The following is a 27,695-nucleotide window of genomic DNA, read 5'->3' as shown; positions in this document are numbered from 1 at the left end:
CCCATCCCCATCTCCACCCCCACTCCCACCCCCATCCCCACACTCTGAGCTCTCCATTGTGCAGATGATTCACAGGGATGGGCTGACATTGACCAGAAGCAACCAGCAGCAGCATTTACACTACTCTGGACTTTTCCCCTGCTCCTTCTCATGTAGCTTTTCAGAGCCTGAGCCAGCACAGGCTGCGAGAGATGAACATGCAATTAAACCCTTGGGGAAACCTGCCTTGGTGAAAATCTCAGGGCAGACAAAATCCTGAGGCTTTCGATATTTCGTAGGATTTGTGCTTCTCGCTGCTCTCCTTCACACAAAGCCTTTGAGGAACAGATTAACTTTGTCTGCTGGGAAACTTTAGCTGCAGGAAGCTCCAGTCTGTTGCAATTGCTCCATTTCCCTTTGACAAAGCCCTTCACCCCGCGGGCCAACAACCTGCATTACACCCACTGCTCTCACCGGGGTCACTTTACATTGCATCACTGTTAAATGGAAACCACCCGGTGACACTGGGGGGAAACCCGAGCTCATGGCTCCAACTCCTGCACTGCTGCAGGGATGGCTTCGTTTGGAACTCGGAAGAAAACAACAGCAAAACTCAAAGTGTCAAGGATTTGCCTTTTGCCTGTGGGGCTGCAGGGCTGTGTGCCCACATATGTTGGTGTAGGCAGGAGATCCCACAGTGCCAGCCCAGAGCCCTGTGCGCTCTGAACATTTTGTGCCCGTCTCACCATCAGCCGTGACCCCATTCCTCGTGTTATTGGCCTGGTTGTACAAAACTAAGTGAGGAAATCAAGCCCACGAGCTTGAGAGTTTAGTGCTAAAATGGTGGTTTTCAAAAAGCAGGCAGAGAGATTAAACGCACATTGACGTATGAAACTCAACATACCCATAGGCCAATGAATACGTTCCCCAAATCTGAATGGATGCACAAGCAAGCCTCATTTCCCTCATCCCTGCCTACCAGCACCCAGCCAAGGCACTTCCTGGAGTCTACAGAGACGTGGCATTATAAAGATCATGCAGGCAAGAAAAGTACAAAAGTGATTTAAAACGTTCTAATCTCATTAATCTGTTTCTTCTCCCTGAAGACGTTCAAAACCCAGGCCGGATCCTTTGCTGGCAAGTAAAGTAGAAAAGCACTTAAATAAGATCTTGAATTTAAGCTTATGCTTAAACTGTATTTACCACAAAGTTCATTTTGAGATAAATTCACACTAAGACAATATTTCTAAGGAAAAAAGCACCTCACTTAAGACAGAGCCTTCACAGTATAAATAGAGCTAATCTGCAGTAGATGGGTTTTTCTGCAGCAGGACTCCTTCACCCACTGCTCTGAGCCCCTTTCTGCAGTGCAGGCATAGGGGCAGTGGCTCATTGGCTGCTACCAGTGAGCTGATTCTGTTCAGATTTTGCACATTCAAGCAAACAACAACATGAAGTCACAATAAAAATTGATACCCAAAGCATCTCTAACAGTCCAGAAATTCAGACCCATTTTTTTGATCCCATTCTTTCCCTCTAGACAACCTTCTATGGTGCACTGGGCCACTCCTATCCTTATCACAGCGGGTTCCCACTTAACATCCCTAAGCTTCCCACGTGTGAAGAAAGCAGTACAAATGTAGCTCAGCCACATCTGTAATTGGAGGTTCCGTGTGCATGCCAGTATCGCATTATTCTTATTATTGCTATTGACAGTATAAATGGCAGCACCATAATGGGACAACAGCATCAGGTCTCAGGGAGGCAGAGGGTAAGGAGACATTAATATGTGCAGTCAACATATATCTTGCACTAGGAGAGTGTGCTGGTATGAGTGGTTCTGACACCTAGAACATAAACCAGATGGCCCCTTTCTTACACCATATCATGCAAAAAGAGATTTGAATTAATTCATGTAGAAATCATGACAATTCTGTTACTGTTGGAACTCAGCACGGCGGACAGGGTGGCAGGAGATTATGCTGAATTTTTAACTTATCAAATACCAGTGACAGATGTCACTGCCTGTGCTCCTTTGTTGTCTCCCATCCTTTCTCCATCTCAGAGCCTTTGTTTCCCTTCTCCAGAGCAGCAGCTCTGGAAAACTATTTCAATTAAATTTTGTGCAGTACATTCTCCATGTCCCTGCAATCCATCAAACCCCAAAGTGTGTTCCCAAAACCACAAAGATGCTGGTGTAAATTCCATCTATCCACCCTTTTTTATTGAAATTCCATTCAAAAGTTGTCAAATTTTACTGCTGTTTTTTGTTTTTTTTTCTTCCCAGATCGAAGCCCCAGGTGCTCCATCCCTGCCCTTCACCCACCTCCTCAGCACCACACAGATCCATAGGGGCTGGAAGAAGCCTTTGGAGCTCCCCACCGAACCCCAATAATGCAGATTCCCTACAGCAGGGAAGCATTCAGGTGGATCTTAAATCTCTCAGAGAACCAGACCCCACCAACTCTCTGTGCAGGTTGTTCCAGCATTCTGGCACCTTCAAGGTAAAGAAATTCACCCTAATGTGCAGATGGAACCCCCTGTGCTCCTGTCTGTGCCTGGCACCCCTTGTCCTGGTGCTGGGCACCACTGGACAGAGCCTGGCCCATCCATTTGTCTCCCAACCTGCAGATACTGATAAGCATTGCTCAAATCCCCTCTCAGCCCTCTGTTCTCCAGTGAACAGCCCTGGGGCTCTCAGCCCATCCCCATTAGGAGGTGCTTCAGGTTCCCACTTTCTTTGCAGCCCTATGCTGGCTGCTCTCTAGCAGTTCAGTCTGCCTGGAACTGGACATAGTGGCCTTCCCGGGGCAAAGCAAAGGGGAGCAGCACTTCCCTGCCCTGCTGGCCATGCTCTGTTCAATGCACTCTGGGGTCCCACTGGCCTTCTTGGCCACGAGTGTGCACTGCTGGCTCATGGTCAACTGTTGGCCAACCACTGGTCAATCAGAGCATCTCCTTGGCCATCAGGGCACACTGCTGGCTCCCTCTGCACAGCTCGTTCCCACTGACCATGCCAACCCCATGCTGGGCAGCGTGAGCAGCACCAATCAGCACTCAATCCTCAGCCAACACGGCTTCAACCCATCTGCTGGGGTCCTCCTGCTGCTCAACAACCCGTGTGGTTTCGTTGGTGCTGGCAGAGAGCAGCAGTGCTGATGTTTCCTTTCATCAGCGGGGATCAGGCTCAAGCCACTGCCTCTTTGAATGTGTGTGCAGCTCTTCCACCTCCTGTCACTGGGATGACAGATCTGCTGGGGCCTGGCACCTGGGTGTGCCACTGAGCCAGCGCTCAGCTCAGAGCACACACAGCTTTTCTTCCTTTTTTTTTTTTTTCCCCCACTGGGGAACTTTCTCTTCCATTTCCACCCCCCCCCCCCTAAACCTGAATGAACACTTCTTTCAGTAATGGGTTTTTTCCACCTGGTTGACTTGATGAAAGGTTTATGAGTTGACATTATGTGTGAGAAGAACAAAGCGAGCGTGGGGATGTGTGCGTGCGTGGGGGCGGGGAGCAACCTCAGCAGAGCTGCTGAAAACTTTATTACAAACTAAGAGATGCTGAGAGCAATAAATCAGTTGGATGCTCCCTACGACACAGCTGAAAGCTGCCACTGCACAGCAGGAGAAGGGCACAGGGCTGCGCTGGGCAGGGCGAGGTGCAGGAGGAGAGGGTGAGGGAAGGGTAGAGAGGGGATGGGAGCACATGGAAGAGCCTGTGGTGCTCCCATCCCTTGTGACTGCCTTCATGAGGTTCCATGGGGATGAGCTCTGCTCACCACCCAGCTCGGGTGAGCATTCGGCGGGGTTAGGAGGAAGTCAGCAGCTACGATTTACCAGCAAGCAGATGAACAGCAGCTTGCTGCCAGTGTTTGGAAACTACTACACCTAAAACAAACAAACAAAAAAATCTCAGCTGTTGTTTGTTAGGAAACCAAAGTTAACAGGCTTACCGTTCAGAAACCAAGACCGACTGAGACCAGTTTCACTCAGCATTGCAGAGAAGGGCAGCGAGGGCCTTTGCAGCTCCCACTGAGCCTGCGCAACACGGAGCAGCACTGCCACCAGCTCCAAGCACAGCCCGAAGCTCAGGCACCTGTGGGCAGCTCAGCGGGGTGCACACAGCCCTCCTGGTTTTATGTTCACCCCACGTTTTTCAAGCACTAGCCTTAGGTCTGCTCTAATTTAGACCTGTGTTAATTAGCGCTGTCTCTCCTGAGGTGCAGAGAGTTTCTTAGGAGCAGCAGGCAGCGGCTTTTCCTGACTCAGCTGAATGAATCGCCCGGAGAATGGCTGTAACGTGACAAGCAGACCGAGTCCCAGCAGCTCCTGCAGGTCGTGCAATCCAGCTGCGTGCACTCACTGCTATTTCTCCCTAGCAATCCCATGCCGTACACAAAGGCAAACATGTTTCTATTTTAAACTCTAATCCAAGGCTACTGCGTGCCTTTGGAGTGCGGATGTCCTGGAAATGTCACCGCAGAGCGGTGTGCTCAGGCGATCAGAGCCGTTCCATTTTGCAAATGACAAAGCACGGTCACAGATGACATTCTGGCCATGGGGTCAGGCACAGTTGCTCAGGCTTAACTTGTTGAATAGTTCGTTAATAGAAAGGAGAAAGCGCAAATGCTGAGAGGTCCTGAGCGGCTGTAACTTTCCCCAGATTGGTATTTCTGAGGCTTTTATCACAGATGAATAAAATCCTCTCCCCTGTAACAACCAGTGGGCATTGCAGGTTATAGAGAGTTGAGTTTAGTGGTGGGAATACCAGGCAAAAAAAGAGGCTCGATATTTGCAGCTTTGTCATGTATCAGAAGGTGCTGACATCTGCTGAGCCAACTATAAACGGAAAGTAGAGATGGGTGAGGGAAATGATCAGGACCAGAGATGGCAATGAGGGGCGATCCGAGGAGATGAGGACTTAACTGGGACTGCTGAGGGGTGGACAGAGGGACAATTGGGAATGCAGCCTCCTGCCAAGAGTGGGACAGAGCCCAGGTCCGTGTGCCATGGAGACCAAAAGCAGCATGGGATGAGCAGCTGAGCTCAGAGCAGGGCTGGGGAGCATAACTCCGTGGTACAGCATGTGAGCAAAGTTCACATGGAAGGAGTCATGTGAACTCAAACTGCTGGGATCTTGGAGGCCCGGATTTCCCATCTTGGGCATTGTGCAGTGAGCAGTGAGCACAGACTGCAGGCTGGAAGGAAGCGGAGCTGCGTGAACAGCATTTCCAGCAGTGACTAATACTATAGGATGCCTCTATTTTTAGGCACCTAATCTGAGAGCTTCTTATCTGCAGATAGTGCGAACTGAGTCGCTTTTACATTTTTAGAAAACCAGGTGCTTTTAAGATGCACCTTTAAAATCAAGTTCTGTTTTAAATCACCGCCGAGGATCTCGGTTGGTGTATAATTGTGCTCCCAGGCACTGGCTCTGAAAAGCAGCCGGAGCTCTGTCCTAGATCAGCATGCAGTGACACGCATCATTCACGCTAATGGACTACCTCTAGCTGTGCTGGGGGAGAGGGAAGGGTGGGGAAAATGTGCCAAGATGTACTTAAAAAAATAAAAGAAGAATCAGGTGCAATTGCAGCTCCAGGCTTCGTGCTTGGTGTTAATCATTTGCTTCATCTCTGGCTCATCTCTGCTCTACGCTTTTGCACTGCGAGCAATTCAGATGTTCTGGAAAAAGCAAAGTACAGACATGCTTGAATGTAGAATTAGCACCTCGTTGTGAGGTTTCTGCCTACCCAGGGCCCAGCATGGGGAGAAGCTGTCATTTTGTAGGGCCTGCAACTGCCTGAGGGGAGTTTGGAGAGGGAAGAACCAGAAGATAACCAGTTTGGTCTAGAGGGAGGTATCACTGCCTATAGCAGCGGGGTTGGAAATAGATGATCTTAAAGGTCCCTTCAAACCCAATCCATTCTATGATTCAGTGATTCTATACCCAAGTGGTTCCACGCCAAAGTTGGAATCAAACAAGTGAGCTGAACACTGCTGTATCAGGCCGACCTCAGCTGGTTGTACCCAGAGTTGTAGCATAACTCGGTTAGAAAATGAGAGCAGCACTTATTCTGACTGCTGACTGCAGTTCAGGAAGCAGTGTCCATCCTTGTGTTCCAGCTGTAGCTGAGCAGATAACAAAGCAACACTCAGAGCTACTTTACGGTACACCTAATGGAGCAGGGAGACCAGAAATGGGGCCAGAAATGCACGTGGTATTGAGGACACACTATGGCTATCAAGAGCAAAATGGTCTTCAGTGCTTCCCCACAAGTTTCTTACAGAGCTGGTGCCCTCACAGAACGACAGAGCTGACATCTCTTTCCTTCAAGATATCAGTGCAGAGATATTTCAGAGGAAATATTTTGGGGATATTTTTTTACCATGTAAATTCACCTCATGAGGTGAGGATCCCAAAGAGGGACGTGGTCAATTCATCCATATCACTCCAACAGAAATGGGCCTTTTTCTGAAGTCTGAAGGAGTTGAAGTGAGGCTAGCAACACGTCCCTATTCACACCCCAAAGAGTAAAACCTGCTCCCTGACAAGCTGTTGATTACGAGCTCTGATTTCTCAGTCTCAGACCTTCTTTTCCTTTTCCTTGGGAGCAAATCTGATCCATGCACTTGCTGACTAACGCTAACAAATCATGCCAATTGTTGCTTGCTGGAATCACCTTTCAATGGGGAGCTGACAGCAAGAACAATGCGTCTGTTTGCAGCCTGGGGAGGCTGCAGGCAGCATCTGTCATCAGAGGAGCTGCTTGTCAGAAGAGGTTTCAGACTCTGGCTGCTTCTCAGAGCAGGGAAAAGAGACATGCATGGGCCCATCGTCGGACTGCTGCTCTGCACCAGTGGTGCTTTCATCTCCCTCCTTCTTTGCTTGCACAGGCGACTTTGTTCTATCAGATGCAGCTTTTAATTATGAGAGTTATATGTGCCATTAGTGGTTTACCTGAAGGGAAATTGAACCGTGTATATAGCACCATTCTGCTATTCTCTGTTTATATTAAGCTGGATTTCCCTTTAGATAATTGCTGAGGGAGATGTGGAACTGTTTCAAGGTTCAGTTCAACTAGTTAAGATTTTACTGGAGGAAGGAATTCAGCCACCGAAATTGCCATGGGCAGCACTGCAACCAGTTGGGTAGGAAAGAAGCAAACAGCAACCACTACTTAAGCAAGGCAGACAACATCAAAGAAGCATTCCACCAGGGGTTTTCATAGCAGTCAGTAAATTATGCACGTACAAAGCAATAAAGGAACTATAATCATGCCTCACTATTGCATGGGCACTTTTCATCCTGAAGGACAGCAAAATACTTTAAAGGCTGCAGATCTGCCCACTGGAGGTGATGTTCATTCTTTGTTTTTTTTCCAGTGTTTGGATCAAGAAGGTAGGACGCTATAGAACCTGTTGGCTCCCCAGGCAGCTCACAGTCTATGTGTGAAGTCTAAGAAGTCAAGAAGTGCTGAGCGAGGAGTTACAAATGCGTCTCAGCACTCCCTAGGAGTTATACAGCACTTGTAATGGTGTGAAAGGAAGAGCTAGCAAGCAACTGCTGTCCTCAGCCTTGCTCTCTGCCAAAGCATTGCTTCCCTCAACAATGACACACGACTTGTCTTTCGGAAATACTTGTGCACCCACAAGGTTTACCAAACCAAGCAGGAACTACACATGCACAATTGCACGGTAGGTGATGTGGAACCACTGGAGGTAATTGACTCTAATACAGGAGTGGATTTTCAGGCTGTCTCATCTGTCTCCTGGAAAAGGCCTGCTGGCAGGGATACCGCCTTGCTAGAAAGCCAACGAGTGTTTGAAGTTCATTTCTGTCTTCCGCAGTCATAAGAGCACCCAGAAGCTGCCAACATACAAACTGCAATATGGTTACATTATGAATTGTGAGACCATGAAAGCAAAGGGAGGCTAGCAGGAGAGAAGCTTCGCTACCTGTTTTAATTTCATCTCAGTTTCTCAGCAAGGATATCTATCTGTGCCACCCTCCAGACCTACCCGTGCAGGTGGTGGCTGTGTCACCTTGTTGCAGGAGATCCAATAATGCCATCACTCCAACCTGCAGAGTTCTTTTTGCCAACTTTGCCAAGGCTGCACACTACAGACAGTTTGGAAAGGAGCAGATATGCGTAAAGTTGGCCTCTACTTTTCTGGCTTCAGAAAGAAAACTGGCTTGATTACCTCTACAACGTATTATGCAACATAGATCAAGACTCTGTTATTTCTGCCCAGCGATTCTCATGAGCAGAACTACTTTGCAACACGAGATGAGGAGGTAAAAACTGGAAGCTTAATAGAAAGCAAGAGACACAGATAAGCAGACCTCAGCATCTAATGATGTTTGAAGAGCTTTTCTCTTTCAGCCCAACGTCTGTTTGGCCCATGGGCATTGAGGGCTATGTCAGTCAGTGTCTGTGGCACCCACTGCTAGTGAAGAAAGCTGCAATTACTCATATTTGACAACTCAGTGCTACAAAGCCCTGTGAAGTTCAAAGCCATCCACCTGGAGCTTCTTTCTAACAGGAGTGCAGCTCTGATGGAGAACTTTGGGAATTCTTCATCTTTTCTTTCCCACACAGCCAATTCTCATTCTCTCCCTCTCTTTGTGGCCTCCCTTTCACCCGGATATCACACTGAGAGAGTTCAGATGAGCAGGACTGAGATGAGACAGATCTCTTCAGGACTGAAGTGCCTCAGTGCAATGCACTCCACACCAAAGAACACTAAGGCTTGGGCAGGGCCTCTTCAAACACAGCTCAGACTGTGCATACAGCAAACAAAGTCTTATGAGAGCTCCTTTCATAGTGCTGCATTATTATAGAGACATGTGTCTGAGGATGCCACAATTATAACAGAGAATGTTTATTTTGTCTGTAACTCAGCTGGCTGGCTTGCTGCATTTCAAACCTCTTCAAGTAAATAAATGAGAGGACTCCACTTTCCCCTCTGTATACACGAGTGTTATTTCATGTATCAAATGCCTGTACAAAAACTGCTGTCAGGCTATTAATTATCTGGAAAAACACCTTGAAACTTGACTCGATGAGGGCACGTTGCAAATGGGCTCTAATGGCTTTTATTTCTCATTTCTGTCACTCGAGATCTAATCTGCCATCTTCTCATTTTTTATCCTCTCTGCTCCCCTTGAACATCACTCTTCCCTCGGTGCCAGGCAGGGGATGGGCAGTGTGATGGGATCAGTGGGAGGTTCTGGACAAGGGAAGGTGAGCTGAGCAGTGCTGGGAAGAATTTTTGGGCACAGTACATTTGCCTGAAGGTAAAGCACATCTACAGGGCTGCTCCTTTTCCTTCTCCAAACAAACGGAAGAATTCGAGAGGACCTTGAAATAGAATGGCCTGGCTTGAAAAGGACCATAATGGCTGGATTTCAAAAGTTGTTCAGATGCTCTCAGGTTATTAATTGGGTACCAGTGCATTTGCTTATGAATTTGCCTATCAATGATGAGACCTCAGGTAGATGGGTGGGAAAGCCAAGTGGCAGTTCCAGACTGGAGCTGTGTGGTGTGAGATCCTCAAGCAAAAGCCACAAATTCTTTTCCTCCTCAGCCACATGGTCACCACGATCTGTTTTGGAGTTCCTTCTGCTTTATTCGGTTATGCAAACATTACTTTAAGGAATATTTCCCAATCCTCCTGTGGGAATCCAACCCAATTTCCAGAGACAACGTGTGTGCAAAAATGACTAACGCTGCTCTTTGAGGAGGGGAGGAGATTTAAGGCTTTTGACTTTTCCCTTCTTCTTTTTCATTTCCCTCCTTCTTCTAAGTATCTCTTTATTCATCACTTTAATTACCTAATCGTAAATTTCTTTAGGGGGTTACTTAGAAGGAAAATTAGCATCAAAGCTTGGCAGTAAATTCAGGGGCTTTTGGAGCAGGTCCAAGCTGTTTCACCTGTGATTAATTAGATGATTTTTTTCTTTAGTGCCAGAGGGCTGTTGAGGTCTTTAAGCAGTTACATGACTGCTGGCAGCTCAGGAATTATGATTGATGCGTCAGTCTGGCATTCAGGACTTCTGCTTCTTTCTGGAGTTGCAGGGAGAAGGGAGAACAGAGGATGAACTGCACTGGTGGAAGCAAAATGCTCATCTCTGCCATGCATGGGCCCTCAGCACTCCTGAAAGAGCACCAGAATGGCTGGAACCACTTCTGCCATGCAGGAGAGCACTCAGCAGAAGTGTTCAGCAAAGCAGAACAGCACTGAGAGAAATGGAGAGATGCCTGCTGCTCAGATTGATACCTTATAGAGGGATGAGACCAAGTCAGGGCAATACTACTCTCCTTTTAAGCTTCCTTTGAGAAGGCCTGGGCTTATTCTAGAAAGAAAACAAGAGGAAAACTCAAATCTCAACTTTAGAAACATTCTGTAGGGAAAAAAATATATATATATTTATTTAGATAAAAGATGCCCTCTGTATACCTGGGAAGGAAAGCTTGGAAAACGCACCTGAAAATGGAGACAGTGAGACCAGCAGGATGCTTCGGTGCTGCCACTGCTCCAGCCACGTGTTTCTTGGAAAATGAATAACTTCAGCCATTAATGCTTATTAGTTGGCACATGTGTACCACAGAAAAGTGTCAGAAGCATTAATGATGCACTTCCAGATTGCTTAATATGGTTAGCTCACCTAATTCACTCTGCACGGCCTCCTGCTGCATGTGCGGAAGCAATCAGCAGTTCAACTGCTGCAGTCCCTGTAAGAGGCTGATGGGGAGATGGGGGATGAGACCACATTTTTATGGTGCTTTGGTGGCAGGTCAAGAGAGTAGGCTCATGGAGATGGATGGGAAAGCAGCACAGAGCCCTTCCTTTGGTGTGAAGCAGCTGGAGAACCCACTGCCAATTACTGATTCAGAGTGACCTCCTTCTGCTCTGGCATTAATTTAAACCTTTGGGCTTTTGGAGATATTGCAGTGGAGTCAAAGTTGTATCTCAGATAAGATACCAGCTCATATGCTTTCCAAAGCTGAGTTCCTGCTGTTGTGCCCTTCCTCCCAGGGCAGGTCTATGTCCCGTTGTGGCAGCAGACAGAACATCACCCAGATGGGAAGCAGTTCATCTCCATGGGCAGTCCCCATCACTGAGTAATGACACCCTCTGTCTGCAGCCACCTCTTGTTTTCATCAATGGCCACCCTGCCCTATCCCACATTTATAGACTCTGGATTCTCCTCAGAGCTCATTGACTTCGTGTCAATCATCACCTCTGCCCTGCAGAGCCCAGCACTTCTCACCATGCAGGATTGGAGCTGGCTGCAGGAAAGGACATTCATATTCATCTCCGTAAGGGCAAATGCAGAGCTCTGTGTTTACGTGTGCATGCCCTGACAATGAGGAGACCTGGGTTCTGTCTTTGTTTATGCCACAGATCTGCTGTACGTTTCTCAGCTGCTTCCCTGGTAACTCTGTATGCATCGCCTGAGCTCACGAGGTCAGGGACCGCTTTTAATTGCTTCTAACCCCAGATTTTCAGAACTCAACTGGACACTGTCAGTACTGCTAAAAACCAAAACCTACGAATATCAATCCCTATGCACAGGGAGGTCTTCCTGCTCAGGAAGGGTGCAGATGAGCAAACTTCGGTGCAGAGATCCTGCAGCAGCTTTGTGTACCACGCCGTGGTTTTCATTGCAGGAGCTGAACTTCTTTCTACTACAGCTATAGAAATGTATGACCCAACAAATATGCAAGATCCTGCTGCTGAAGAATCAAAGGTGGCAGCTTCAGAAAGCGTGTTTGCATGCACCCAGACACACATTCTCTCCTACACCTTTGCTTTTCACAGTTTGTGACAACAGAGATTATTCCTTGTTGGAAGAATGTGGCATTGTTGACATTAAAAAAAGAAAGCAGCAGGAGCAGCAAACAGGCCTTTGCTTTGCTTGAACAGCACAGGCTTTCTTGATCAGCTGTCTGAGGTGCCTCATCTGTACAAAGCACTTAAACCTGTCTAACATCAAAAAGGTAAGACGAGTCACTTTGATGCTCCAGAGCACATGCCTAACATGATTAGTGCAGAATCTTCTGGTGATAATAGAATTATGCAAAAGAGGCCTTGACCCATTAATGCTTTTACCTTCCTTAGGATTTCTCTCCCCTTTCTTCTACGAGAAGCAGAACTGCTTGCTCAGAGATAGCAACTAAACAAAACGGTGGGATAAGCAAAGTGAAAGAGGTCTCTCCATCACCTTGTCATCTCTCCCTGCTCCACCTTAGCCCAGCACGACACGCTCCAGCAGTCGTGGGTTAAACCACCAGAAATCTGACGTACAGGAAAAGCTCTGTAACTGCATATGGCCATATTCCCCCTGCTCTGACAGCTTTACACCACTCGTAGCTCTGAGTAACACAGCAGCATTACCAATGTTTGGTGCCCTAAAGTTGGACCCAGCAGGTCCTGAATTTCTGTTGCAACATTTGCGAATGATTTCCAGGGAAAGCACATGAATTCAGATAGAAGAGTTTGCTGGCAACGCAGTCTGAGTTTCTCACCCACTTGGGAAAGTTCTGAGTAAACCAGTTCTTTTTTTTTTTTTTTTCTCCTTCTTCTGGTAGTTTTCTTAGTAAAAATGCATTAACATTACACAAGAGCTGCTTAAAACCAGTACAGAGGTCCAGGCATGCATGTGTAGGCATTTAAAGACAACAGAGCAATAGGGAAAGGTGTTACCTCTGTGCTCAGTCTGAATTACGGCTGCAAATAAAGAAGGGTTCAGGTGATGACAGCACAGAAAGCTTGCAGTGTCAGTATGAAATTTCCTTTGTAGTCAGATCTCAGCTGTTCCTGAAGCTCACAACGGGACCAGGGGCTGCAAAGCCTGCCCAGGTTCTTCCTTCCACCTTTTAACAGTCTTTGTCTCTTAAAATATTGCATGATAGGGAATGGATCGAGGATGCTGTTATCAAAACCTTGATCTGCCAGAGGGTGAACAGATCCCAGTGCACGAAATCTTATCTCAGTTTGTATGTACAGCGGGCGACTTTAGGCCAAAAAACCTCCTACCAAGAAATCAGCTGTCCTGGCTCAGTTTCAGGTCTGCACTGGGCTGGCAATGGGAAAGCATTTCCATGGTATTTTGTTTGTTCTAAGCGTGGTTCACTGATTCCTACTTACAATTCAAGATAGATTGCATGATTACTTTCTTCCAGGAAAGATGAGTCCAACACATTAAGTCTCAAACTGAATCCAAACCCCAGACTTCCCCAGGACTGGATTTATTTCCATCTGGAGTTTCGGTCCAAGCTTTTTTCCTTGTTTGTTACTCACACTGCTTGAGTGGAGTTCCTAAATGTCCCGTCCTAAACCAGCACCCATTTAAGCTCAGCTAAACAAATCACAAGAGACAGCCCCTCCCCTGAAGCTCTTAATTACCTAAATTAACAAGTATGTCATTATTTTCCCTGCATGCAGTGGGCAGCAATAGGATACAGGGAGTTAAATAACTCACCCAGGGTCATACAGCCCATTTGCAGATTGGTGTTTAACACTTAACTGCAGAGCTTTATTTTATTCCTCAAGGGGAAAAGCCCAAATCCAGACCCAACCATTCCCACGGGTGGGAAAACTTCTGGAGTATTTATTTGCAACAAAGGCTTATTTTCCCCTTTTTCCTGTTTAAAACAGAAAAAAAAAGACCAAGACCATACTCTTGAGCTTCGGGGATCTGTTAATTGGCTCCCTAGTAAAATTACAGAGACTCAGCTGCCTGATAATGATTGTAAATGACAGAGACTATCAGGTTTACCTTGTGATGTCCCTGGGGAGCTTGCAGTTAGTTTAGTCTGAACTCTGCATCAGCTGTTTGGGTTCCTTTCTTCTCAGCATGTGGTATCTGGACTCAAGCTGCAGTCTTTCAAACCTAATTAGTGTTAGGGGAAAGAGAGAGTGGAAAAGAAAAAAATAAAACCATTCTCCTGCTTCCCTCCGCTGAATATAACACAAGGGCAGGATCTGATTTATGGCATAAGTAAATGGGGGATTATTTGGGGTTGTTTGTTTTGTTTCTAAATGCCTATCAGTCCAACATGTTCAGTTCTGTATGCAAGAAAAGTGCACTTCAGAGTGCTGGAGTCTTTGAACTGAGTTGTTCAGCAGAGTCTCTAAACTTGGTGGAGGATCGTGTTTGAATACAGATGGATCTGTTCTACACTCAGCAGAAACTCAAGTTTTTGCCCTTTGCAGATACTTCACTTTCTGATAGGCACTGTTGTTAGAGCTTCACGACACTGTTTTCAGTGGTAATCTTATGTGATTGGCCAAATTTCAACTACCTGCTGCCCGCTAAGAAATAAGAACACCGACAATTGATTGTGGGACCTCAATTGCTTCTACAGCTCTTTATCTGAAGGCCACTTTGCAGTCTCTCAATTGCAGCATAGAGGTGTCTGTGGTATCTGTTTTCTTGCTTTGTAACCAGCTCTCTCCAATTCCTCTTACAGGTCTTCAGTTATTGCAATGTTGAACGGGACGATGGAGAAGAGCAGATCTGTGGGCAACATCTTCAAATCACTGGCAGGTCGAGCAATCACAAACCTGGAAAAGCATTGGTATGTGAGATTCAGACTGCTTGGTGAGGCTTTTGCACTGAGTCTGGGACAGGAAGAATGCTGCAGGGCTCTTTGTATGGATAATGACTGCATCTGCAGAGTTCTTTGGAATTCCGAGACAACACGCAGAGTTTTTTGTACCTCCCTTTGCACCTAGGAGTGGCCAACTTATTAAAAATGAAACTCATGAGTCTCTGAAACAGCTGGCAAAATGTGTGATACATTTTTTGATGGCTCAAAATCTCTAAATCAAAACAGAGTGTCTGTCTGAGATCTGGAGATCAAGCAATCACGGAAACCTTGAAATGGAAAGATTTGGAGCAGATGGGCTCAGAGGAGGCAGTTCTCTCTGCCCTCAGCAGTGTTATAACTTCATGCTCCAGCAGCTCTCTAATGAAGAAAAGATAAATCACACTTCAAATGAACTTCAGAGAACCTCATGAAAGCACAAATAAGCACTGCATCTCCAGAAATAATCGGAGCACCATGTTCAGATTACTCACCAGTTTGCCCCAGATGGCCTTAGGTGCCTTCAAGGATGTCTGAACTCGAGACAAAAGTAAGGAATTCGGATTGCCTTCCACAGATGCCTAACTTCAAAGTCATGACTGGCATCTTTTTGACTTACAGTACAACTTAAAATGAAGTGTACTTGCCTGTTCTTGTATGGATTGGGCTCCTCCATCAGCCGGTAGAGGCCAAAGCAGAGAATTCCAAATGCGTCTAAAGCTTTGCAGTAGATGTCTCCAAAGGAATCCTCCTGCAATGAAAGAAGGAAAACCACTCTTGCCTCAAAGGGACCAAACTGGACAACTCAGCCCAGCACTGAATCGGTCGCTGAGCCAACTGCTATCCCTGTTCACTACTTTTAGTCTCATCCTATTTGGTAAGAAAGACAGAGAACAAAATGATTGATCCCCCCAAAAGGTTAGAATCTAATATAAAGCCATCTGATGTCTTCAATCTCCTTAAAATTATGAGCTACACAACAATCTTCAGCTGTATGAAACAAAGCTTCAGGTAATGACAACCAGCCTCTCTTTTCTGAAAGCAGCGGGGATGAAAGCTTGATCCCTGCAGCCCAAATCCATGCCATGACTCACCATGATCTCTGACAACCACCTCTCAGACAGTGGCAGGAGTGCCAGCTTGCACCTGACTCGGTAGGGATTTTGGACCATGTAGTCCAGACTTCTGCTCAGTTTGCTGTCCTCTTCTCCCAGCTGCTCCAATGCTGGGCTTGTCCTGCTTGTCACCAAAGCCTGCAGCAAAGCCAGGATGTGATGGTTGTAGTAGGTCTGCGAAGGAAGAAACAAGGAAAATGTAAAGACTAAAGGTATGCCTTGACTGCTGAAAGACAAACAGATTTTACCACTGAGAATGTGATCAGACACTGTAGAGAGTTTTTTTTGTACACTTGGCTTCGTCCTTAATTATGTTTAAAGTTTTCTGATGCACAGATTTGAAGACAAAAACACGAACCAGCATCTTTTTTTTTTTTTTTAATTATTTGATCTATAAGTGTTCCCTCTGCCTGCAGTGCATCAAATAACCCATTTCCCACCCTTTCACAAAAAAAATCTCATTTCCTACATAGAGCCACTTTGTGGAACCTGTCACCTGTGCTCACCTGAGCAAAGAAACTAAACAAGGTGAAGAGAAGGAACGCTGCTATTAAATCCAAGCTCAGCTCAAATCCTCTTAAGAACTTCTGACCATATTGTCGGGCAAAAAGGTATAATGCTGTTAGAGTAATTCCCAGCCTTTTAAAGTAAGGAGCTATAGTCCAGGGTTATCCAGGAGTGATACAGCTTCAGGGGAATCTGCACTTTACATATTTAACAGAAGCGTGCTGAGCTCTTTAACATATCATTGCTGTACTTTTTGACATCAAAAGGATTGCATTTCCATACTTGGATGAATTAATAGGATTTGCATGTCACCCTCATTCTGTACTTTCTTGGCTGAGTTACACGGCAGGGGTTTGAAAGGCAGGGAACAACGACGGAGGTGTGCGTACACACCGGGATGCAGCACACTGTGTTCACAATGGCTCTGGCTATAAAGCAGCAGCATTTCTGTGGTGTGCCCATCAGGAGTTCTTTCCCAGCTGTTGTCTGGGTACACTTTGAGATAAGGACACTTCCTAGGGATGGACCTGCATGCAAAGGCTGTGCCAGAATCCATCTCCCACCACCAACCAGCTGTGTAATCCCGTTCACTGTGTGCTGCCACCAAGCTTTTAGAACCAGTCCTGTACAGCTCAGGAACCCACAGCAACTGCTTAAGGACAGTGTATTTCTCTCCTTCTTCCCTGAATTTTTTCTTCTATGAGGAAAGGTTGAGGGAACTGGTCTTAGCTTGGAGAAGAGATAGTTCCAGGGAGACCTCACTGTGGGCTTCCAATACTTGGAGGGAGAGCATAAACAGGAGGGGGAATGGCTGTTTACAAGGGTAGATAGTGATAGGACAAGGGGGAATGGTTTTAAACTGAGACAGGGGAGGTTTAGGTTGGATATGAGGAGGAAGTTTTCACCCAGAGGGTGGTGAGGCACTGGAACAGGTTGCCCAAGGAGGTTGTGGAAGCCCCATCCCTGCAGGCATTCAATGCCGGGCTGGATGTGGCTCTGGGCAGCCAGGTCTGGTGGTTGGTGACCTGCCCATGGTAGAGGGGTTGAAACTAAATGATCATTGTGGTCCTTTTCAGTTCAGGCCACTCTATGATGATTCTATGGATTTACAGACTGACTGAATCTAACATAAGGTGCTCCAGTGCTCTAAAGCAGAGCCAAGTGCTGATCATTCTTGGACAGACTTGGAATCTATGCTGGAGTGAAATTTTATCCTTTAAGACAGGTCATGCTAAGTCTCAAGTTACTTTTTCACTTGACACAAGCAGCCATTAATTACTATCTGGCTGACTGACATATCAGAGAGTAGCAGCAATATAATACTTTCCCTAACACCTTCTGAGAAAACCATAACTGGACTTGACATGCTTATTTTGGACTGCTTATCCCTTTGATAGCTTTGTTTTGTATTTATTCAATTTCTGCAAAACTGCCACCCAAGCACTATCCTCTTGGACAAGAACTGAGAGCGATGCACGTAGAACTCAACTCCAGCACGGGGAAGAGAAAGAAAAGGGCTTTGGGGAAAAAAAGAGATGGCAATTTAGAAACATCAGCTTGTGAGCTGAACTTCAGTTTTGCTGCCAAAATCCTGGCTTAACTACACCTAAGTGTCACCACAAACTATAGCACTCAGCTTTGACAGCAATTTATAATGATCACACCATCAGGATGGAATCACCACAATCCTCCTGGTCTGGTTTTTTGTTTGTTTGTTTGTTTGTTTTTTGTGAGATGTACCCAATCCTCTTAATGCAAATGTCTCTAAAAGGACATTACCAGGAATTTAAGGAGAGTCAAAATGAATGCTTCCTTTAAAACCTGGTCTTGTGGATCTGCAATAGTTCAAATATTGGAACTTTTCAGAAAAGAGCCCCTGGGTTTAAAAAGTCCCATTGAGTTTGAAAAGATTTTCCATCCAAACTTAGAGTGAATTTCTGCCTGGATGACAGTCAGATGAGAAGAACTGCATTTTCTGTTCGTGCCCATGGTGCTATGATAAAGTGGTGGTAGTGAAAGCTGCCTGTTCCCTAGTTCACCAATGTGCCAGACCTGTAGGACTCCACTCTATATGATCCAGGTATTCAGAATCCCCATAATCTTCTCAGCAATGAGCATCACTGCTGGAGTCTCCACCACAAGGCCAGCTGGTGCTGAATGCAATTCCAGCATCAGTGACTGCACTTCCCTTGAGGGGACTGATAGTAGGTTCATGTTATCAATCAAAATGTAAATAAATCAGGCAAGAGGAGAGAGAAAGTTATGAAAAGCTATTAAAGCACTCTGAAAGTTCCTTCAAATACTAGCATGAGTATATAAAAACCAGGGAGAGCAGCTGCTGCTCACAGCATCACTCAGGTGTGTCTCCTGGAGCCCAAAGTTGCCTTTCATTCTATGGGACCTGCTACCCCATGACAGAGCAGTCCATTGGCAGGAGGTTGGAGCTAGCTGCTCTGTAAAGGTCCCTCCCAAGTCAAACCATTCCAGGATTCCATGATTAGCAAATTGCTTAAACAGGAATAGACATGTTTAATTCTGAGGGCACGGAGTCTCGTGCCTTTCTGACACGTGTGGCCTTGACCATTGTTAAGGGTAGATTAAGTGGGTTTACCCTGGCTGATAATCACTTTGTTAACACTCCAATGCCACTAAACGTGACAGGAGGAGATACATCTACTTACCATAGACAAAAGAGAATTCAAGAAGCTATCTGAGAAAATAGCTCCTGCAGGGGCAGCGGCAGGGGAAGGCAGATCTTCCTCTGGGATGTCAGAACTGCTGCTGGGAGACTGATTAATGAAGTGGGCATTTGGTGAAAACTCTGTTGGATAAGCAAAGAAGAAACAGGAAACATCTTAGCAATGCAGGGAAGCCATCTAGGATCAGAAAAGAAAGCTAATATATGGAGCTTGCCATTCTGGGGCCAGCACTAGGAACACCGTGCTGCATTAGGAAGGAGGAACAAAATAGTCAGTGCTGCTGACTGATAGTGCAATGGGACACAAAAGACACGGAAGCCTCAAATTGATTTCCCAAGCAAGTGCTTAAAGGTAGGAGGCCAAAATTAATTCACCTGTTTTGAAAAAGAAGGAATAATCTGATTTCTTCCACTCGTTTTCCTGACCTAACAGGAATGGAATGACTCTATTGGCTTAAAATGGGGTTAGAGTTCCTTACACAGCTGTCCTTCTGTTACAAGGCTGACAAAGTGAGGATCCCTATTCTTGCTGTCTGAGGTAGTCCTGCAGAATTCCCCCCCACTCAGAAAGTGATTCCTCTTCAGCTCGCCTTCTATTCTCAGAGAACTGTTTAAGTGTGCCCTGGCAAAAGTGCTCCTGGACGTGCTGGGTTTGTCCTGGCACTTCAGCACAGCCACTGAGCTCTGATGAATGACAGCAGCACAGTTAGAGAGAGACAGGAAGGCTGAAAAGAATTGAGATCAAGAACCCACGTCTTCCCATTAAAAAATAGAGAGAGCAAGGAACTCCGTGCGAGTAATGATTGATTTCTATTATGTCCCCTTGGGCCAGAATGCATTTGAGTGTATCATTTTTAAAGATGACTAAAGCTAGCCAGAATCACCACGCTATTAATGCCTCCTGTTGTCTTGCAGTGTCGGTGCCATCCTTCAGCCGTGTGCTCTCAATACAGATATTTCACCCACCCTGGCTTTTAGGAGCTGGCACTGCTCTGGAATTAATCAGTGTGGCTCCCCAAGCCAGCCTGCAGCACCCAGAGAGCACAGTCCTGCAGTCACAATAGAGCTTCTGCTCTATTTTCCACACTGTCCCTTCTCCTTCACACACTTACAAGATCCCTGTTTGCTTGCAGCTGGCTGCTGTTTATCCTGTGTATCTCCAGCCCTTTATGGTGTGGGTTTTTAAGGTGTGCTGTTCAGGTAAGTGCCTGCTTACAGTAGCCCTGTGAGCCCAGGGATTAAATCCAGTTCAGAAGATGTTCAACATATTGAAATGTGCTCAATGTGAGGGATCTGGACCAGCAGACACCTCCACGTGCAGCTGCCATTTAATTGGCTTTGCTTTTGTGCCCCCAGGTTTTAAATTGGAGCATCACAGAACTGTAGGGGTCGGAAGGGACCTCTGCAGGTACCACAGTCCAACCCCACTAAAGCAAATTCCTCACAGCAGTTTGTAGAGGAAAGCATCCAGGTGGGATGAGCATCTCCAGAGAAGGAGACTCCAGCACCTCTCTGGGCAGCCTATTCCAGGGCTGTGGCACCTGGAAGGTAAAGAATCTGGGGGGTTATTTTCCTTCTTAGTCCATCCTTGTAACTCTGAACGTGTTTCCATGCTGTTGAAGACCACAAGTGGGGCAGCCCTCCATCTGCTGAGAGACCAGGCTCGACTCATTATTGTGTCAAAGAGCTGACATGACTAAAATCCAAGTTCTGTCAACAGTTCACAGATGTTTTCCCCTCCATGACACACCACATCCTGGAGGGAAATCACACTGGAGCAATGGCTGTCTGCAGACATTAGTGTGACTGCACAGTACGTTCTCCCTGGGCCTCAGGAGCCAGCTCAAAACATTTCTGAGGCTTATGGACACAACAGAAATAAAAGCACAGCACTAGAGAGCATCCAAATATCACTCCAGGGAATCCAACAGTTCTGAAAGACTCTGAAGAAAGCTTTATCTTATCAGTTTCTGCTAGAGAGTTTCAGTCTAAGGACCGAGCAGCCCACTGCAGTGCTTTGCTGCTTTGTGGTGGCAGGAGTGCATTTGTCCCATAGCCACCCTGCAGACGTGCAGTGCCCACATACAAGCATTACTCCAAAGAAGGAAGAAAGAGAACCCAAACCTGAGCACATGGCTGAGAATCCAGCTATGACACCTCTGCTGATGCGATGTTCTTGTGTCAGCATTCTGAATGGAGCAAAACATCCACGTCATTGGGGACCACCAGCCTGGCATCACCACTCTGGTGTGACACTGACTTCTGCATTACTAATCAATTAATTAGTGCTCGTGTTCCTGATTAACGAATCTAGTTTGTAACCATCAGGAGACAAAGGCAAAGATAAAAAACAGCCAAGAGCAGCGATGGAAGAGCTCCATGGCTGCTCCAGTGATAAACACAGGTTAGAGAGGCCAACGGAGGAAGCCTGCAACAGCCACCACCAGGATCCAGAGAAGAGGAGGGAACCACTGCTGTGTTTCAGAAAGGGGAGGGTTGAAATGTAGAATTCAGGCCTTGGTTTGCCTCATTTTGTTGGGAGATGAAAACTGGACAGGAGATCTTTCTTTAAATCACCGCGGAGAGGGAAGGATGGCCAAAGGACAAGTCAGATTCCCTCTGAGCACAACTGCTTTTGGTGGTGTCTCTTTCTTTGCTGAAAATAAAGGGAAAGCAGGAAAACACGCTTCTGATTGATTTATCATAGTGAAGTCTGTACCCAAAGGTGGGATGAATGTGGGCCACGTGACGAGAACACAGATCTCCTGAGATCCAGTCTAGCAGAACAGAACAAGGACATTATCTTCATCCTAAATGGATGCTTCGGTGTTTTGCTTCACACTGAGACCTTTGTAGCACTTTGTTTTATTTATTCTCCCGATAAACCATCCTGACTCCTTCAAAGGCAGTGAATTAACATCTAAGTCAAACCTTTTAATGTTCCTTGGACATGTAGTGCGTGCCGTTTTCTGCCTCTGAATTCTAAAAAGGCCCGGGCTAAATAAATAATGCAGCACGCATATTGCTGCTGTGAAATTCTTTCCTAAAGAATAACTTACTCAGCTCTGTAGTGATGGGGATCCTTTTATAACGTGGCTCTGATTGATTCCCCAATGCTCTTGCTCTGAAAACAGCATCTGTAGAAACAGTCAATAACAACATGAGGAGAGAGGGAAGTCAGAAAGGGGGAGGGGATAAAAATGAAACCAAGACACAATAGTTCAGACTGACAAATGTAGGAAATCTTTTGCCTATGCCTAAAAATAATGTCATTGTCATGCAAAAAAACCCAAAGCATTTCCTATATTTAGAAAGTTTCTTGACTTGGCTTGCTTTTCCAAGGCTTACTTTATTCATTCAGGGCTTCAAAGGATGAGAAAAATAAAAGCTCTCCTGGGAGCTGCTTATTGACATCGTTACTGAAATATAATTACCCTCTGTGGTGCAGCAGTGATGGTTCCAGTGCTGTTTGGCCCCAAGTACCCAATAAGTTACGCATAGAGGGAGGGGGTTTTGTTTTATCCTTCCTCTTCAAGGGTGCTGCGCGTAACTGGATGAGACAGACGAAGGCCAAAGGCATAGGCCATGAGTTTTGAAGACCTGACAGTCAAGAAAAATTAAAATCCAGAAGTTCCTATATGCACATGTCCTTATTGCTCCCAAGTCTTCCGGACAACTGACTTGTAGAAGCAACCCCAACACAGAATCTTCTTTTTTCTTGATTATATACTATCTTGTCTCCCTTTCTGTTATACCTGAGCTTTTCCTTTGCTGCCCAGCACAGCATTGGGGTAACTGAGGGTCAGGAACACCACATGCAGCACACGGTATTATCACAGCCAAAAGGATGAAATCTGAACTTCATTTTGCAAGAAATGAAACTCGTTGAGATTCAGGTAATTTGTAATGACTCCTTCTCCCCTCCGAGGAGCAAGTGAATATTGGAGATCAACCGTTGTTCCAATCATCCATCCCTGAGGTTAGGAGATGGACCCTCAAACACCTTGCAAGAGATGGCAGGAGTCACCACACCTCGAAGCAGCAGAACAAGCCCTCCCCAAGCACAGCAAAGCTGAAATCACACAACTGAATGCCTGAAGTGAATCATTGCCTGCACTGCACCTCTCCATGCACTGCACCGGTTGATTTGAATATGTCTGATCATTGCCTGGATACCTTTTCCTTATGTCAATATTTTTCCTATGGAACAGTACACAGCGCTCCACCTGAAATCCTACAGACTGGCAGGGTGCTATTACAAAAGATTACTTAATTGCAGATTACTTCTGTACGTTTGAATTTCAGTAGCTTATTAAGTTGTCAGATTTAATTACCATTACATGTTTAGATTATGCCACAGATTATTTAGTTCCGTACCTAGGTTTGCCAACCTGTTTGCGTGGTGACATGACAGGGTGATAATTACAGCATTACTGGAAAACCTAAAATTTTCCATGGGAAAGACTAGAAGTCCTTGGCATCAGCACGACCTCGGTAAACACTCTTTCTTGTGAGTGTAAGTAATGTTTACCACAGTGTGGGTCTGGTTCTCTAAGAGCTGCCTAATTCTCCACCCCATGGGACAAGTAATGCACAGAATGGGCCTGGGTTGGTTGAGTTTGAAGTGCTCACCCTGAAATCTAAAACCACAGGAAATGCAATGGATTTGTGTTTTGTTACAGTGTCCAAAGTGAGACTGTGTTTGCTGCGACGTTTACCAAAGCACCTGAGCTCTGAAATGCAGATTTCACTGCTACAGGTTGCTGCCTTTAACTACTGCAGGAGGTGAACTGACACCAAGTTCAGATCAGCACAGGCACTGCCTGGCTCTGTTACTCCTACTTACTCTTCTCACTGCTTCCAAGCTAACTTGACAGTTACCCAGCCTGGCAAATTTCCTTGCTGTTCTCTATCTGTCGGCTCTTTCCTATCTGCAGTTGTCTTCTGTGCTCTTTGCACAAAATAGGAACTCTGCAAGGCAGCTTGGGAAGGCTTTGATGAACAGATGCTCACATCTCTATTTTCCATGTACGCATTGTAGTTCAGAGCTCTGCACACAATGTACTGTGATTTTGAATCATTAGGCAAAAAAAAAAAAATAATAAAAAAAAAATGCTGGAGGGTGGTAGAACTGTGGCTGATAGGATGAAGTGCCCTTTCTGCTTCGAGTCTCCCTCTTTTCCATATATAGGTATAAAGATGCAGTAGGTACAGTATCTATATCTGTCATTATAGAGATATATAAATTATATGTATTTAAGAACACATTTACTTTCTCTCTGTATACAATCAATAATGAGTTCCATATATCTTTATATATACCTAGCAATAAATACATTAGTTAAAAGTAATTAACAATTACCCCTTACTCAAATATCCCTTCTAAATCATTATTCTCCTGTTCTGACAGTATACGCTGTATGTTGATGTTATTTTGCCTAGTTTTTATTAAAACACCCTGTCTCTGCCTCACTGTAATATTTTCTTTGGCACAGCCATTGCTTTAAAAGCCTAGAAAGATAATAAAGTATATGGGAAACACTTAAGAGAGCCATCCATTTCTCAGCCCGTCTTCAGTTAATTAATACTTCCATGTTCTCAAGAGGAGGACAAATCTTAGCTCTTTTGCCAAATTAAAGAAGGAAGAGACACAATAAATATTCTGCTGAGCTGAGGCTGTTTTTGCTTCCATTGCAGTTTTGTGCTGAGAACAGAGCCCACCTTCTCAAGCCCCAAGGGAAAGGTGTTGTTTTTCTCCTTTGGAAGGGTGGACAGGGACTCCACTCACAACTGCTTTTCCAAGTAATACAGCAGTTACCAGCTCTCGTTGCCATTTAGCCTCCCACAATTGTCTCTTTACTGGAAACCTTGAAGTTTCACTCAGAGCTTTTGGGAGGAACTGGCCTATTTCCAGGAGCAGTGCTGCTGTACCTCTCCTTTGCAAATCTGTAGCTGCAGAAATTGGACTAAGCTGTCCAGCCAGCCAAGCTGAAATGGATTTCTGGCCGTATTCATTGACATTAGTCAGGATAGATGGGCTGTGGCTCAGAGTGGTGACAACTGATGCTTTCACTCCTCCCTCCTTTCCCTCATCAGCTCACAGGCCAAGGGAAGCACGCTTACCCACTGAGGATGAACTGAGCTTAACCTCCATGGATCGGACGTTGAGAGTGGCTAGGATGCTTTCCGTGTCAACCAGGGAAGGATTGTTTGAGATAGGAGTGCTTGAAGACAGAATGACACAAGCAGCACAATCCTGGACATTAACTGCCTTCAGATCCGCACAGGAGAGAGCACTACCCTGATCAAACCAAACAGGGATAAGGAGAAATCTGAGAAAGCTGAACGTTAAGGACCATTGAAAGTGAAAGGTGAACAAATGTACTTATTTCAAACCCAGCTGGCACAATGGCATTTTGGAAGCATCTTCAAATACAAGCAGCTTCGGTCAAAGAAGAAAATTCATGGTTCTAAATTTGCAATTAATTGGACAATTCCCCATTTCCAATCACAATTATCTTCTCAGGGGTAACCACAGTGCCAAACCACAGCCATCTGCCTCTGGCATCATGGACAAGCGTGATAAAATAGGAGGCATTTCTTTTGGATCAGCCCTCATATTGACAAACACTTTTAAAACATCTTTTAGTTTAGTTAGAAGTGCACAGGAGAGTTACAGAAAAGGGAGGGGGGAGGGAGAAACAGCATACAAAAAATTATTACCGAGAATAACCACAGCTTTGGAAAATGGTGAATAAATTTCCATTCTCTTTGCAGGTACTCCAATGGCCCAAGGAGAACAATGTCTTTCAGCTCATGGTAAAGGAAATTTGTCGCTCGTAAGGGCATCACAAAGTCCTGCAGCCCAATCAGTGGTGAGTTTGCATCACCAAAGACGCAGACCAAGATGTGATCCTGCAGGTACAGCACTGCTTGGTTCTTGCAGCTCTGAATTGGAAACAGAATTCTGATAGAGCAGCTGATAGGATTATCAGATTTAAAATACATCTTTGCCTTGTAACATCCACAGGTGGAATGAGAATATGTACCAAACAAAGTGTTTGTCCTTAAGTATTTGGATTCCAAGGGTATCCTATAAAAACTGGTTGATATAAGGCATCAAAATCACCTAACACAGCAACAGTAGTTGATATCAATTCCAGGTGCTTACTAACTGCTTTGTCCTGGTGTTTTTCCCTGCCTATCTGTTTACATTTCTCAAATTAACTAATTAATGCAGTACTGGGGAGGAGGTATTGCTTGGTATGTATGGTTGCTGTCTCGTGGTTGGTAGGTGGGATGGATCCCCAAAGCCAGGTCTGTCACAGGCACAGCACTGCCAGCCACATCCACCAACCAGGAACTGCAGGATCCATTCCCACAATGTTCATTCCTATGGCAGTTTTATTCCAAAGACAAACAAGGACCTTTGTCAGGGAGAAGTTTCCTGATGAGAGATTAGAATCATAACCAAATTAAATGATTGTCTCTAACTAATTAGATTAGTTTAAATTGAATAATGAAACCTTTAGCTGTATTTAATGTAACATGCCTGAAGACCAACGATTAGTCTACTGAATGAAGCTGAACAATTAAAAACACAATCTATTTTATGGCTTATTTTATAGGAACAATTGGAAAAACTATTACTGCTGAACTCTGCAGAGGAAATACACAATTGCAAGAATCAACAGGAGCAGTCAGATTAGTGAATGAGCAGCAGGGTGAGGTGAGGCATTCTGAAGACACTATGGGAGGACGTAGGCCTTCCTACCAAGCTGGGGTCAGGAAGGTGACCATAAAATTCCATCGGTTCTTAAGTACCTATGCAGAATTAGTGTGAAGATTCAAATTCACTAAAAACATTGAAGTGATTTAAGAATGTACGCTTTAAGTAAAAGTCAAAGAAAACTGTATTTTTATGTGTTTAGATGCCCTGTGTTCTGCATGGACGTTCTATAGGAACTTCTGTAAGGTATATGATCTAATTTTCCATGAACTGCATGAAGTGCAATAGCTATTACGCAATTATTTTCTTTGTGGACATTCTTAAACCTCATAAAGAGCCTTTTGCACAGCTACATAGAACCAGTACAATACAAAAGTGGCACATGGCAGTTGTAAGCCTTTTCCTCGTGTAAGTCTGCCTGTAAGATCTTTTCAAAACATTACCCTTCAATTCTCAGAGCTGAGCTCCCAGTCCTATTGGGATATTTGCCCATTTGTAATGACTAATCCTATTTTGGTGGTTGCTGGGCAATAGGGTCCTTTTATTTGCTTGGAAGGAAGCTGCAGCATTTCAAGCAGCATGAATTCCAGCCTGCTACAAGTCTCCCAGCTGGCAGAACAGCTTGAACATTCTGTATTTTTGATGAAATCTTTGATCACCTCATTGCAAGATTTGGTTGCCTACTCTCAGCTCTCTGGCAGCTCTGAGCACAACCTGCCATTTCTAGATAGGATTTGTTCTTTTACGGATTAGACACATGAAATAAATAAGCCAAACAACATTAAAGGTATCCAGATCAATAGGGCAAGGGACACAAACGTGCAACGGTTAAAAAACAAAACAGGTATCAATTGGAACCTTCCTTTGCACATCTGCTGAAATGCTCTCCTGAGATTGGATGCCTACCCTGCTTTAGATGAACACGGGAAGCATTACCGATCCCTTGTTACCTTGGAGATCCTTCTCTGTTCCCAGGTTACCACTTAAATTAAAGCAAATATGTCCATGGAATGAGATTCAGCTCCCATCAGTCTCTGGTCAGGACACTTTAACTGCAACTCGCTTCTCAA

The 27,695-nt window shown here is 45.3% G+C and overlaps 1 protein-coding gene across 1 annotated transcript in view; it reads right to left on the bottom strand.

Annotated features, from left to right (window-relative positions):
- Positions 1–14,328: 14,328 nt before the first annotated feature.
- The window catches only part of KCNU1 (potassium calcium-activated channel subfamily U member 1), a 41,115-nt gene continuing 27,748 nt past the window's right edge, over positions 14,329–27,695 (bottom strand). The window contains exons 19-25 of the mRNA XM_019622589.1: positions 25,620–25,844; positions 25,020–25,197; positions 21,956–22,033; positions 18,880–19,019; positions 15,671–15,865; positions 15,224–15,327; positions 14,329–14,553 (exon numbers count right to left, since the gene is read on the bottom strand). Coding sequence (XP_019478134.1) covers positions 14,454–14,553; positions 15,224–15,327; positions 15,671–15,865; positions 18,880–19,019; positions 21,956–22,033; positions 25,020–25,197; positions 25,620–25,844 — 1,020 coding nt within the window. The 3' untranslated portion in view covers positions 14,329–14,453. The remainder of the gene's footprint in view (positions 14,554–15,223; positions 15,328–15,670; positions 15,866–18,879; positions 19,020–21,955; positions 22,034–25,019; positions 25,198–25,619; positions 25,845–27,695) is intronic.

This window comes from Meleagris gallopavo, chromosome 24, assembly GCF_000146605.3.
Source record: "Meleagris gallopavo isolate NT-WF06-2002-E0010 breed Aviagen turkey brand Nicholas breeding stock chromosome 24, Turkey_5.1, whole genome shotgun sequence".
Taxonomy (NCBI): Eukaryota; Metazoa; Chordata; class Aves; order Galliformes; family Phasianidae; genus Meleagris; species Meleagris gallopavo.
Note: the sequence above shows the minus strand (reverse complement) of the source record. Positions and strands in the feature narration are given on the sequence as shown.